The sequence below is a fragment of the Giraffa tippelskirchi genome, chromosome 5 (assembly GCF_054371585.1).
Source record: "Giraffa tippelskirchi isolate mGirTip1 chromosome 5, T2T-mGirTip1v1.2.pri, whole genome shotgun sequence".
NCBI classification, from domain to species: Eukaryota; Metazoa; Chordata; class Mammalia; order Artiodactyla; family Giraffidae; genus Giraffa; species Giraffa tippelskirchi.
Genome location: NC_137279.1, coordinates 20,116,470 through 20,130,966, shown reverse-complemented (window position 1 = coordinate 20,130,966; position 14,497 = coordinate 20,116,470). Strand labels below are relative to the sequence as shown.

At 40.8% G+C, this 14,497-nt stretch overlaps 1 protein-coding gene across 3 annotated transcripts in view; it reads left to right on the top strand.

The window, feature by feature from the left end:
* Positions 1–14,497, top strand: part of LOC145504693 (uncharacterized) — a 171,812-nt gene that overhangs the window by 114,944 nt on the left and 42,371 nt on the right. For 2 of the 3 annotated variants that reach the window (XM_081485987.1, XM_081485986.1), the window contains exon 4: positions 2,869–2,961. The exons of the other annotated variant lie outside the window; for it this stretch is intronic. In XM_081485987.1, the coding sequence (XP_081342113.1) occupies positions 2,869–2,961 (93 nt within the window). The remainder of the gene's footprint in view (positions 1–2,868; positions 2,962–14,497) is intronic. 3 annotated transcript variants of the gene reach the window in all.

The window sequence follows — 14,497 nt, the reverse complement described above, 5'->3', positions numbered from 1 at the left end:
CAATTGATAGAAGACACAAGGTCCTGGTGTATTGAAACATACACTCCAGGTGGGAAGGGGCCTTGGAGAGCATCTATCTAATATATACTCCTCATTCAAGACAGGAATCATCTCCACCCCAGGCCTGCCCACCACTCAGCCAGCCTCTGCTTCACACATCTCCTGGGATGACCCATTCTATCAGCAGTTAGCTCTAAAGCTTAGAAAGCTCTTGTCTAAATGGTGTAAAAACCGGTTTTCCTGCTATGTCTGTTTATTGACCTTGGTTTCATTCTCTAGAGCTAGACAAAATAAATTTCCTTTCATCTGACAGTCTCTCAAATATTGGTCAATGTAAAAACCTTCACACTTGCTCACTCCTCATCTCTCTGCCATCCTTTCACTTTCCCAACAAGCTCAGGTCAGACCTCCTCCCCTTATCTGTCCCTCATCCTTGCCTTACCATCTCTCTGGCAGAATATGGCACATTGGCACTCCGTGTGTTTGTGTGTGTGTGTGAGGGCGCATGTGTGCTCAGTCATCTCTGACTCTTTGAGGCCCCATGGACTGTAGCTTGCCAGGTTCCTCTGTTCATGGATTTCTCCAGGCAAGAATTCTGGAGTGTGTTGCCATTTCCTACTCCAAGGGGTCTTCCCGACCCAGGGATTGAACCTGTGTCTCCTGCATCTCCTGCACTGGCAAGCAGATTCTTTACTGCTGAGCCACCCGGGAAACTCTGCACTTGTTTTATTTGGACTTTATTTCTTCTTCATGCTATTTCTTCCGTTTTTCCTCCCAACACAATCTCAGCACCCAACTCTAAGCCTATATTGTTTCAACCTCTATATGTGCTAGATTATTGCCCTCCTGGACAAAGTGGAATTGGACAGGTTGTGGTAAGTGGTGGCGGCAAGTTGACACTTTCTTTGGGGCTTTGTTTTGTCTTTGGCGGGCCTATTATTTCTTTAAATTAAAAATTTTAAGTTTACTATGAAGAATTATTTAAGAACTGGGTTGACAATTGAAAAATGGGCCCAAGAACTAAACAGACATTTCTCCAAAGACGACATATAGATGGCTAACAAACACATGAAAAGATGCTCAACATCACTCATTATCAGAGAAATGCAAATCAAAACCACAGTGAGGTACCATCTCACACTGGTCAGAATGGCTGCTATCAAAAAAACAGTAAATGCTGGAGAGGGTGCAGAGAAAAGGAAACCCTCTCACACTATTGGTGGGAAAGCAAACTAGTACAGCCACTATGGAGAACAGTGTGGAGATTCCTTAAAAAACTGGAAATAGAACTGCCGTGTGACCCAGCAATCCCACTGCTGGGCATACACACTGAGGAAACCAGAATTGAAAGAGACACGTGTACCCCAATGTTCATCGCAGCACTGCTTACAATAGCTAGGACATGGAAGCAACCTAGATGTCCATTGGCAGATAAATGGATAAGAAAGCTGTGGTACATATACACAATGGAATATTACTCAGCTATTAAAAAGAATGCATTTGAATCAGTTCTAATGAGGTGGGTGAAACTGGAGCCTATTATACAGAGGGAAGTAAGTCAGAAAGAAAAACACCAATACAGTATATTAACGCATATATATGGAATTTAGAAAGATGGTAACGATGACCCTATATGTGAGACAGCAAAGGAGACACAGATATAAAGAACAGACTTTTGGACTCTGTGGGAGAGGGTGGGATGATTTGAGAGAATACCGTTGAAACATGTATATTACCATATTGAAATAGATCACCAGTCCAAGTTCGATGCATGAAACAGGGCACTCAAAGCTGGTGCATTGGGATGACCCTGAGGGATGGAATGGGGAGGGAGGTGAGAGGGGGTTTCAGGATTGGGGACACATTTATACCCATGGCTGATTCATGTCAATGTATGGCAAAAACCACTACAATATTGTAAAGCAATTAGCCTCCAATTAAAATAAATTAATTAAAAAAAATAAAGGAACAAAAAAGAAAAAAAAGAAACTGGGTTGAGGAGTCTGTTTATGATAATGATTTTGATCACTAAAATAAAATTTATTTGCTTTTTTATTCTTAGGTGCATCTTTATTTTTTTAAGTTAATTTTTATTAAGAGTATAGTTGCTTTACAATGTTGTTAGTTTCTACTGTATAGCAAAATGAATCAGCCATGCATAAATCCCCTCCCTTAAAATAAACTTTGATAAAGCATATGTACCAGAAAGCCTTTGTATAGATAAAAAGTAAGCCAAGAAAGAGTACACGAGTGAATGGATGGATGTTTCCTTGTCCATAAGCCTTAGAATCACTGTTGTCCATTTTTAGTTTATTCCTACTCATACCAAATAGATAAATAAAGTGAATGGTTTTTCAAATCAAAATAGCGGTTTCAGTCATTACAATTGCTAGTTTATTTATATTAAATAAATATATCATCTCATCACGCTGTGCAGCATAATTAGCAAGTATTATATTGTTGAATCCATGACCCAATTTCCTGAAGACATCTGTTTTCTAAAAGGATTTTTTTTAAAACTGAGATTCAAAGGCACTACTCAAGTAAAGTTGCCAGATAAAATACAGGACACTCAGCTAAATGTGAATTTCAGATAAACAGCAAATAATTTTTCAGTATCTCAGACATATTACATGAAGCAGACTTATACTAAAAGTTATCAATTGTTTTTCTGAAATTCAGATTTATTTTAGCATCTTATATATTTTTTCTTTTTCTTCTGTGTGCATTTTTTTTTTTGTCAAATCTGACAACATCATACCCAAGATGTAAACCTTAGAAGTTCATCCCAATTCCCACCCCTCCACCACTATTCTCCCTCTCCACCTTCCAGCCCATTTATGTTTCTCTTTCTTTGTTTCTTTTCAGATGGAAGACTCAGATTGCAGTCCTCCCTAGTGTAATGGCCTCATTTCTGCTCCAAATTGTTTTTATTTTTTTGCTTTTGACAATATCCAACAGGTGTGTAACCATGCTTGATTTCTGTTGTGGGATTAAAAAATGTGTATAGGATAAACTGCTGGGAAAATAGACTTAAACAACTTAACTGATGACTAAGAGTTTAACAGGTGCAAACTGGTGAAACCAGTCTCACTGTACAAATGATGCAAACTGGAGGGTCAGTCTGGGTGGAGGTTTGTGACAGTAAAATACAACTCCCTGTCAACAGAAATGAATTTACTGGATGTTGTCACCTGTGACCTTAAGGCCTTCTATATTCACTATGTTTCTTTCTTTTTTTTTTTCACTCAAGAACTGGATTCCTTTTCTTTTTTTAATTCTTCTATGACTCCATAAGTCATCAGAGACCACTCCATGGATTGATTTTTCTTAGGGTTCTGGGCCATCTCCTACCTCAAAAGGCTTTATTTTTACTAGCCTGAGAAGTGCAAACACAACCCGTTCCCACCTCCTCTCAGCCTGCATCTTGGAGTCACTCATGCTCTTGAGCTGGCCATATGATTGATTTGTTTCATTATTGTTTATGGATCTGTGTAGGCAAATGTGTAGAATCATAAAGACAGTGGGAAAAGATGAATTATTCTTGTTGAGAGTAAGCTACGTCAGTGTCCATGGCATGAGGCTTGTTAAGTAATAATTGTCAATGTATCAGACAACGCAAGCTGGTTCAGTGTAAAATTATGTGCTTTACCTCTCTGGAAATGATGATAAACTATGCAGTAAGCTGTTATTACCTGTGTTTAACAAAATAGTACTCAGAGTAGTCTATGAGACTCTAATAAAGTTACTTAAACATGGATACTGAGATATTAAAAATGGCTTAATAGAGCAAATTTTAAGATGACCATGAACTTCAAAGAACAAACCTGAGATTCCATTCCATACACATTTTTTAATTCAACGACAGAAATCAAACTTCTATATACATAAGAATGTTCCAGAGATTTTTCTAAATACAGACTATTCTTGTGTCATATTGCCAGATGTTCTGTTTCAGTAGGCATGTAGCATGGATAAGGAACCAGACAAATCTGCCACTTTATCATATGAAATTCTCTCATATCTGTTTCCCCATTTCCTGTAAAATGGGGATGATGTCGCCTATTCATGGAGTCATTGTGAGGATTAAGAGTTACTATCTAAAGCACTCAGTAGACCACCCATATATGTTAGCAATTAAAAAAAAAGAAAAGCCAGTACTCCAGGTGATGCTGGCAGTCAGCACTCATTCTAAATACGGTAGTGTGGCCTCAGGCTAGCTATGGACTCAGTGTGAGCTGTGTGTAAATTAGTTAATCTCTCTGTGCATCAGTTTATTGCCAGTAAAATACATGTGAGAATTAACTCACTGATCCAGTCCTTGAGAAAGGAAGTAGCTATATTTCCCCCAACAGCCTGGTAGTGTTTACTCAGCACTGTGAGAATGTTTGGAACAGTTAAGAAATACGTAGTAAACAAGGACCATGCCAAGACTGTAGGCACCAATAAATTGCTTTGGATCTTTACCTTCACTCTTGTGGAGAGCAGTCACAAAAAGTTTGCAGTCTTGGTTGTCATGACAAGTCCAGCACACAGGAAACTACAAGTCTACCACTCAATTCTGTAGATGTGTTTGAATATGTGGGAAAGCTCAGTGACCACAAACTGAGTCTCCTTTCTGGCTCCTTCTCCATGACCTCTAAATGCTGATGGGCCCCAGGGCTCTAGCCTCTTCTCAATCTATACTCTCTTCCTAGGTGATGTTGTCTAGTCCCTTGGCTTTTTATAACTCTCGCCTGACCTCTCATTGGGTTTCAGAATTGCATACATCCAACTGTCTGCCCAACATCTATGCTTGGGTGCTTAAAGGTATCTCCAGCTTAATACATCTAAAAGTGAACTTTTGCTTTTAACTCCAGCATCTCCCCTGCCCACACAAATCTATTCCTTTCCTCCCCAGACTTTCCCTGCCACGTTCTCAGACTTAACATTAAAAACTTACCCTTGATTCTTCTCTCCCTTGCTCACCTCTACATCCTCATCTTCTGCTTCACTCTGCCTCACATTAACCTTTTTGCTGTTCTAGAACATTCCTCATCTTTCTAGAACAACCGTCCCCAACCTTTTTGGCACCAGGGACCGGTTTCGTGGAAGATAATTTTTTTGCAGACCGGGGTAGGGAAATGGTTTCAGGATGATTCAAGCACATTACATTTATTGCATACTTTATTCTATTATTATTACACTGTGATAGATAAGGAAATAATTATACAACTCACCATAATGCAGAACCAGTGGGAGCCCTGAGCTTGTTTTCCTGCAACTAGATGGCCCCATCTGGGGATGATGGGAGACAGTGGCAGCCTCTCCCCAGTGCTAGCATAACTGCCTTAGCTCCACAACAGATCACTAGGCATTAGAGTCTCAGAAGGAGCTCCCAACCTAGATCCCCTGCATGTGCAGTTCACAGTAGGGGTCATACTTCTATGAGAATCTAACGCTGCTACTAATCTGATGGGAGGCAGAGCTCAGGTGGTAATGCAAGCAATGGGGAACACCTGTAAATACACATGAAGCTTCTCTGGCTTGCCTGCTGCTCACCTCCTGCTGTGCAGCCCAGTTCCTAACAGGCCATGACCTAGCACTGGTCCATGGCCCAGGGGTTGGGGACTCCTATTCTAGAACATTTCTGTCTCCAGGACTTCACTTCCTATTTCCTCTACCAGGAGCACTCTTCTCTCTGGTTGGCTCATGACTTATTCTCTCTCATAATTCAAGTCTCTGCTCAAATATCACCGCTTCAAAGAGGCTTTCCCTGACCACTGAATGAAAAACAGCCTCCACTCCTGCAATCACCTTCTAGCCCTTGTCATTTGGTCGCTAAGTCATGCCTGACACTTTCACGACCCGATGGACTGTAGCCCTCCAGGCTCCTCTGTCCATGGAATTCTCCCACCAAGAATATTGGAGTGGGTTGCCATTATCCTCCCTTTTTATTTTTTCCTCATACTACTTCTCAATGTAAAGTTATACTACTCACTTGTCTTATTTGCTTAATGTATGTTTTCCACACCAGAATAAGTGTAGAAGAAGTGCTAAGCGGGTAAAGACCTTGTCTTATGGTATCCTGAGCTCTAGGATGGTGATAACTCATAATGGTTCTTAGAAAATCTTTATTGTGAGAATGAATGAATGAATGATGAGTAGATATTGGTTATTAATAATAAAGGAGTTTGGGGAACCAGAAGAATACTGAGTATCAGCACATTCAAAAAAATAGTCTATTTGGGCTTTGAAGGGCTAGAAGGATTTGTATAGGTGAAAAAAAAAAGAAGAAAGGGCTTAGCAGGTGGGAAAGAGCACAAGCAAAGCCCAGATATGACCACAGTATTCATGGGGCAACAAAAAGAATCCAGCCTGATAGAGACAGAGAGCAAATACAGAAAGAGACTGACGTTGAATAAGTAGGAGGGGTCAGACCAGAGCTGGAGGTGTCACAGAGAGGAGGTGTCAGTAACAGGTGTGGCATCACGTAAAACTGAAACTGTGAGTAAAGGGGAGTTCTGCCACCAGCACAACATTCAGCCAAAGTCTTAGGAAAAGATAAAGGGCGCAACAACCATATTTCTCCCATAGCTTGAGTAAAAATCCCAGGAAGAATTTTTTTTCTTTTTTTTTTTTTCACTCTTTACTCTTGAGACGTTCAGAAACTTAGAGGTCATGGCAGAATCTGAGAATGGGCCAAGCCAAGAGTACCTCACATTACTCAGTGGTCAGGGAGTCATTCATTGTTGCTCTAGAAACTAGGAAGTATCGGATCTTGTGTGAAGGCATGGGAATGAGGGCCATTCTGAAAACACATTGGCAATATCGCTGGGAAAATGTCAGGTTTTTAATAACCAAAAAATGACCACAACAGAATTTCAAGCAAAACTTTCCGTAATGTTGCTGTAGCTAAAACCACTATTTGTTATGATTCAAAGTAATACTGGGTAGCTTTGCTCTATAGATGCATATCCTGGCCTTTTGAGAAATCATATTTATTCCAGATGTTATGTAACAGAGGTGGAGAACTGATTCACTATGAGAAAAAGCTGGAAATGACCTAGATGAGTACAGGAAAACCCAACGGACCCAGGCAGTTTTCTATTAAGATCAAGCGACTAATTAGATTGTGAAACGTGTTATAGTTCCCTGACTTCCACCTCCCCTCAAAGATATGAAAGGCACATTATGTAGCATCAAAGACCACTTTAAAGGATGCTTTAGGATTTGCTTTATTCACAAGCCTGCAACTGGACCACCCGTCGCACGTTAAAAAAATCTCTCCGTTGTGCCTCTACTGTGTAGACACCACAGCATCACAAGGGTGGTGCAAACACCGTGTTTGTGCCACTCACTTCCTGGTTCAGCCTCGGTGTCCCCTTTGTCTTCTGATGCACTAGAAGAGTGAGTCACATCTAGTGGGCGTTACATCACTGGGTACCCATCTCTCTGCTGGTGCTTCACCTATTTTAGCTCAGTGAATCCTCACATGTAAAGGCAGTAGGTAACATCACACCCATGTTACATATTAAAAAGGTACACTTCAGAGAATATTTTGCATCCACAGTCTATTTATTTTGGATAAGGGATGTATTGACTCTTGGAGCTCCCATTTCTGGACTCCAAAGCTTTGCGTTAAGAATAGCTCTGCATGGAACTTCCCTGGTGGTCCAACTGCTCCCAACGGGGTGTGGGTTTGATCCCTGGTGGGGGAACTAGATCCCGAAATCCAGTACAGCCAAATAAATAAATAAATAAAAATAAATATCTTTTTAAAAAGATATTTATCTTTAAAAAAAGAAGAGCTCTGCCTTGTCTCAGAGAGGTGGAACTCTTTGAAACAAAATTGCTGAATAACTTAGAAATGGCTAGATTTCACTTATGTTAAGCAAAATCCAAGAAAATAAAAGTTTGAAACAGAAAAAGAATAGGGTCAAAGAAAAAAAATGTCCCTTCTTCCTACAGACAAAGCCCACATCATCTTTGTCACTGTATCCCCGGTGCCTAGATTAGAGAGGAAATCAAGATGGATCTGTGGGGAGCAAATAAACTCATATGATAGCTTTGGGTGTTTACAATACACGTTCCAGACTGGATATTTCCTCAAAAGTCATTCTGCTTCCAAGTAGTTTCCCATCCAAAGTGAGCACCAAAAGGACCAGGCCTACCTCCCTAAGGCGTAACAAAAGCATTACAGATGGACAGTTAGAACAACAAAGAGTGTCTAAGATAAAATAAACTTGATCCACATTGTCCACTTGACTTTCTTTCTTTCCTTCCTCCCTCCCTCCCTTCCCTTCTCTCTCTCTCTCTTTGTATTTCCTCTTTTTTGTTAAAACAAAACAAAACAAAAAACCAGAGACATGTTGGGAGGACAATTCCTGGACATTTCCCACAAGCAGATGGTAATGTTCTCCTATTCTCATCTTATGGGCTCCAGACAGAGAAGGGGGTGGTGGAAAAGGGAATGATAGAATCAAAATGAGACAAAGCACATGTGGCCAATCAGTAATCCTCTGGTTCTAATGACTCTTGAAAGCTACAGTATTTGCAAGAATTATTTACCATTATCACTATACTATCCTTACAATCAAGGAGTAGGCCAGTAAGAAATTTCATCTGCACTTGTCCTTTCAACAAATGTTTGGTCAGTACTGAGCATGTCAGGCTTTGGGTTAGTTGCATGTTTTATAGAGAGGACCATCTTACAGAGATGGACAAAACAAAGTGCCTGGTGTCAGCTAGCTCGTAACCAAGACAACCCTGACAGCAGTGACCATGCAGGTTGGTCAATGCTGGGACAGCGCATGCCCAGGACACTAGGGAACTCTTGGAGTGTGGTCAGAACAGGTCCCAAGACCAGGCGACACTAGAGCTGTGTCCAGAAAGAGCAGTAGAATTTAGACACAAGCGAAGAAGCAAAGGAAGTAATGTGAAACAGGAGTTAAAGTCATTGAAATATGACAGCTCCTGAGCTGTTTGGAAACCAGATTTAGTTGGTATCTCTAGAATCTGAGATGGGGCTGAGGATCAGCAACTGAGGCCGAAGAAGCAGCAGGGGCAAATCAAGAAAGACTCTACCTCTCATGATTGGACATTGGACTGAACGCAGAGGGGAACCATGAAAGGATTTCCAACCAGAAACAAAAATACCATATTAGAACTTTTGGAAGTTCACTTGATTAGCAATGTAATACACAGACTTGGGAATTATGAAAGAAGACTGGAGACAAGAAGACTCGTTAGCAAAGGATGGCAAGAAACCAGATGAGAAATTACACAAGGCCTAAAACAAGGACTGCCAGTGAGGATGGAGAGGAGGAGGCCAACCGGTCAGTTGGGTGTGAAGAATGAGTGGAGAAGGAGATGCCATAGAGAACTCCATGGCTTCTGATTTGACTTAACAGGTAGATGTTGATATCACACAACACACAATGTAAGGAAAGGGCACAGTTTGAGGAGGAAGATGATATGGGCAATGTTCAATAGGTTGAGTTTGACAAGTCCAGCTGATAGTTGGATAGCCATATCTGGAGCTCAGAAACAAGTTTTATACTGAAGATACAAATCAGCACATAGGTGATCACTGAAGCTCTAGGTTTAAGTACTACTAGATCAATGGCTTACAGACAGTTTTTATATAGCCCACAGTAGAAATACATTTAATATCACAATCCTGTGGGCACAGGTACACACAGATAAAAATTCACTGAACAGTACTGACTATTGCAAAGTGTGATGACTCTAATAATTTTCCCTCTTATTCCATTTTTTTAATGCAGGTTAAATGCATACCAAGTGGATGCAAACTTTAGTTTAAAACACATAGTCCTAGACTGTAAACTTCTTGTGGCAGGGACCACATCTTACACAATTTGGATTCCCTAAAGTATCTGTTATTAATATGATGCCTTTCACGTAATTTTTGTGGAAGGAATGGAGGGAAGAAGGGTTTTCTGATAATTTTCTCCAAAACTACAGTGACATATTGTCTCCTCAATTCTCTTGAGCTTTTATATACAGTTTCCATTTTTTCCCACACATTTCCAAGATGAATCAAGAATGAATCACTAGAGAGTTCCCCAGAGGTCCAGTGGTTAGGACTCAGTGCCTTCCCTGCTGTGGCCCTGGTTTCAATCCCTGGTCAGGGAATTAAGATCCTGCAAGCCACGCAGTAAAAAGAAAAAAAATCATTAGTGCCTAGGGTGAGATCTGCTTTTTCTCCCCACTGCACCCCCATACCAACTCCCCCAACCACACCAAGCATGACAGGCATGGGGTGTTAAGCTGGACTGGACTGGCAGAGCAGTTCAATCCTGGCTGCAGCTCTTTCTATGCGAAGATTGTCATGCTCTATTCGACATGACCCATCACAGCTGCCTGGAACCAAAGGAAGACAGCAGTGGCAGGCAACACACACATAGAGAAGCGGAAGTGCAAACCAGGAGGAAACAGAAGCTATGAGCAAGCTGAAGGCAAGAGGAAGAGAGGACAGGACAGGTTGCCAAAATTAGTTGGTAGGAACAGGAGCGGTTGAAGAAGAAGCAGAGAGTAGTTGAGAAACCATAACAAAGCCCTAGAAAAGGGCGCTGTGGCCAACTTCTGCTCACAGGGACGAGATACCCAATTAAGCTGTGATGCATCCTGAGTAACCTTCCACTCCTCTGAGAACATTTCAGGCTCTGTGACGGCTGGCTTTTCATAGATTTATCTTACTCCATGAGGCCTAGCCGTCGTAAATAAAATTCCCCCCTCCCTTATTTTGATGAATTTTTAAAATTCTTAAGTTGTAGAAAAGTTGCAAGACTAATAGAGAGAACTCATACTCTTTACCTAGATTCATCAACTTTTAACATTTCGCCAAATTTCCTTTGTGTCTCGGTTTTTTTCTCTGAAACATTTGAGAACAGGATGCATATATCATACTCCTTTGCCTCAATATTTCAGTGTGTATTGCCTTAGAACAAAGATATTTTCTTCTGCAACCACAGTACAGGCACATTCAGGAAATTTTACACTGATGTACTTCTTTAAAAGTCTGCGTTTCTACACCAGTGTTCATTGCAGCATTTTTCAAAATAGCCAAAAGGTAGAAATAACTGAAATATCCATCAGGAGATGAATGGACAAGCAAAATGTGGTATATGCATACCGTGGGATGTTATTCAGTCTTAGAAAGGAATGACATTCTAATGTATGCTACATGAATGAACCTTGAAAACATGATGCTAAGTGAAATAAGCCAGACACAAAGGGCAAATATTGTATGATTCCACTTATATGAGGTACCTAGAATAGGCACAGTCACAGAGACAGGAAGTAGAATGGTGGTTACCAGAGGCTGGGAGAAGGGGAAAATGGGCAGCTACTGTTTGGTGGATATGGAGTTGCTATTTGGAAAGATGAAAACACTCTGGAGATGGATAGTGAGGATGATTGTATAGCATTGTGAGCATACTTAATACCACTGAACTACACACCTAAAAATAGTTTAAATGGTAATTTTATATTATATTTTATCTCAATTTTTTAAAAATTTCAAATTCTGTGACTTGCCCCAATAATGTCTTTAACAGCATTTTCCCCTCCAGTTTCATTGCACAGGTAGCATTTAACTATTATGTCTCCTTATGAAGATGATGAATTCGTTCCTGTTTGCCTGCACTTTTCCCATCTTAACCTTGCAAATGCTGAAACCTGGGAAACCACTCAGTCCCAGACAAGCAGTGATGGTTGGTCACCCTACTCTTTAGTCTCCTTTGATCTGTAACTGTTCCTCAGCCTTTGTCTTTCATTGCCATTTTTAAAGAAATTGGTTCAGTTATTTCATAGAATATTCGCCCTTTTGATTTTACCTAATGTTTTCCCAGGTTATGCATTTCTGGTTGGGGTACCATTTTAGTAATGTTGCATCCTTTCAGAGTACGTTAGAGTCACAAGTGTCCCTTTGCCCTGCACTGGCATCTTAATTTTGATCATGGGCAAGGTGTGGTCCAGTTTCACAGTCACGGACTTACTACTTCCTTCCCTGTACATTCTTTTTTTTCTTCGGTTTTATTGAGCTATAATTGATACATGGGCTTCCCAGGTGGCTCAGCAGTAAGGAATCCACCTGCTAATGCAGGAGATGTGGGTTCGATTCCTGAGCTGGGAAGAGCCTCTGGAGTAGGAAACGGCAACCTACTCCATTATTCTGGCTTGGAAAATTCCATGGACAGAGGAGTCTGGTGGGCTACATTCTGTGGGATCACAAGGAGTTGGACACAACTCAATGACTAAGCTACACACACAATTGACATACAGCACTGTATAAATTTAAGGTGCACAGCATAATGATTTGACTGTGGTGACCACAGGTGATGACCACAGAAAGTTTAAAGAACATGCATCATCTCACAAAGATATAAAGTTAAAGAAATAGAAAAATATGTTTTTTTCCTTGCGGTGAGAAAGATTAGGATTTACTCTCTTAATAACTTTCACATATAACATATAGCAGTGGTTGTTCTATTTATCATGCTGTATATTATATCCCTAGTGCTGATTTATCTTACATTTGGAACTTTATACTTTTTGAATGTCTTCATCCAATTCTACTCCCAAGCCCCCGCGTCTGGTAAACACAAATCTAACCTCTTTTTCCATGAGTCTGGTTGGTTGTCTTTGAAGAATAATTGACCTACAACACTATGTTAGTTCCTGGGACACAGCATAGTGTATTTCTATACATTTTCCTATTCTAGATATTTCTATGTATTTCAAAATGATCATCATGATAAGGCTAGTTACCACCCTCCCAATATATTTTTAAAATAAATATTTATTATGGTACATAAATATTCCTCACAGCCTGAAAGAGCCTGTTAATCGCTCAGTCATTCTGACTCTTTGCCACCCCATGGACGGCAGCCCGCCAGGCTCCTCTGTTCATGGAATTCTCCAGGCAAGAATTGCCATTCCCTTCTCCAGGGGATCTTCCCAACCCAGGGATCAAACCTGGGTCTCTTGCCCTGCAGGCAGTTTCTTTACCATCTGAGCCACCAAGTAAGCCCTGAAAAGCCTGAGGAGAAGCTGAACATTTGATAGCAAGCATCTGACAGCATCCTTGCACTTGACAGAAGCAAGCATTTCAGGATTCCCTTTCCACTGTCATCACAGGACACGATAAACCACTTTATTCCCACTCCTTCCCTCTTTGGCCACTATAAGTTTTTTTTTTTTTTTGTCTTTATATAATTTTATTTAGTTACTTTTGGCTGTGCTGGATCTTCGCTGCTGCTCAAAGGCTTTCTCTAGTCGCAGTGAGTTGCGGCCACACTCTAGTTGCAGTGTGCAGGCTTCTCACTGCGGTGGCTTCTCTTGTTGCAGGGCATGGGCTCTAGTTTTGTGAGCTTCAGTAGTTGTGGCAAGAAGGCCCTAGAGCACGTGGGCTCAGTAGTTGTGGCACATGGGCTTAGTTGCCTTTTGGCATGTGGGATCTTAGTTCCCGGACCAGGGATCGAACCCATGTCCCCTGCATTGGCAGGTGGATTCCTAACCACTGGACCACCAGGGAAGTCCCACTGAGGAGAAAGACTTTTCAAAATGCAAATACTTCTTTCTATACAATTCCCTCTTCTTAAAAAATTCTTGGCTTGACTGGTGAAGAGTGCATGTCCTCCTGTTTGAATTTGGTGCCTTGATTCTCATTCTTAAAGGGGAGAGTGTTTTCTTGGGAAAAGCACAATATCTATGTGTAGCAGAGACCTCTACCCTTTTTTATTGACAGCCCCAACTGCCTTCAGAGTTTGTTGTATATTTATTTAGTAAGTGATCGGTTCAGATGAACACATCTTCTTTATGAATTACCCAATCAGGTAAACAGTGAACTCTTCAGAAGCACTAGAAATCACCGGAGGCAGGGCTTTGTGGGGAAAGAGGTGGACGAGCAAAGGTTTCAGAGCTGTTTGAAGGACACAGAAGCCTTCAGAACCTGGGAGCACTGTGACCTGGAATTCAACCATAGCCCTTATCACAGGCCAACGTGCCACCGAGTCTATTTATCTATTATGTTTTCTGCTTGTTCTCTACCTCTGTGTGCTAAAATGAAGAAACTCTCTGAAGCCAGGGAATCTTTATTTTTGTTCATAGACTGCGGTGCCCGCTCCATAGCACTCATTCAATTAAAATTTGTGGAATGAATGAACGAACTTGTTTATGAATGTAATTAATGTAATAATGCCACTGATTGCACACCTAAAAATGGCTAAAGTAGTACATTTTATGCTGTGTATATTTTGTCACTTAAAAAAAGTTTAAAAAATTCATCTGACATGAGTAGTACTGGATTGTTCATATACAGCTGACCTTGAACAACATGGGTTGGAACTGTGCAGTTCCACTCATATGCAGGTTTTTGTTTTGATAGTAAATACTACAGTGCTACATGATCTGCCATTGGTTGAATCCATAGTTTCTGAACTGTGGATATGGAGGGCCTTATAGGTGGATTTGCAACTACAAGGAGGGTCAG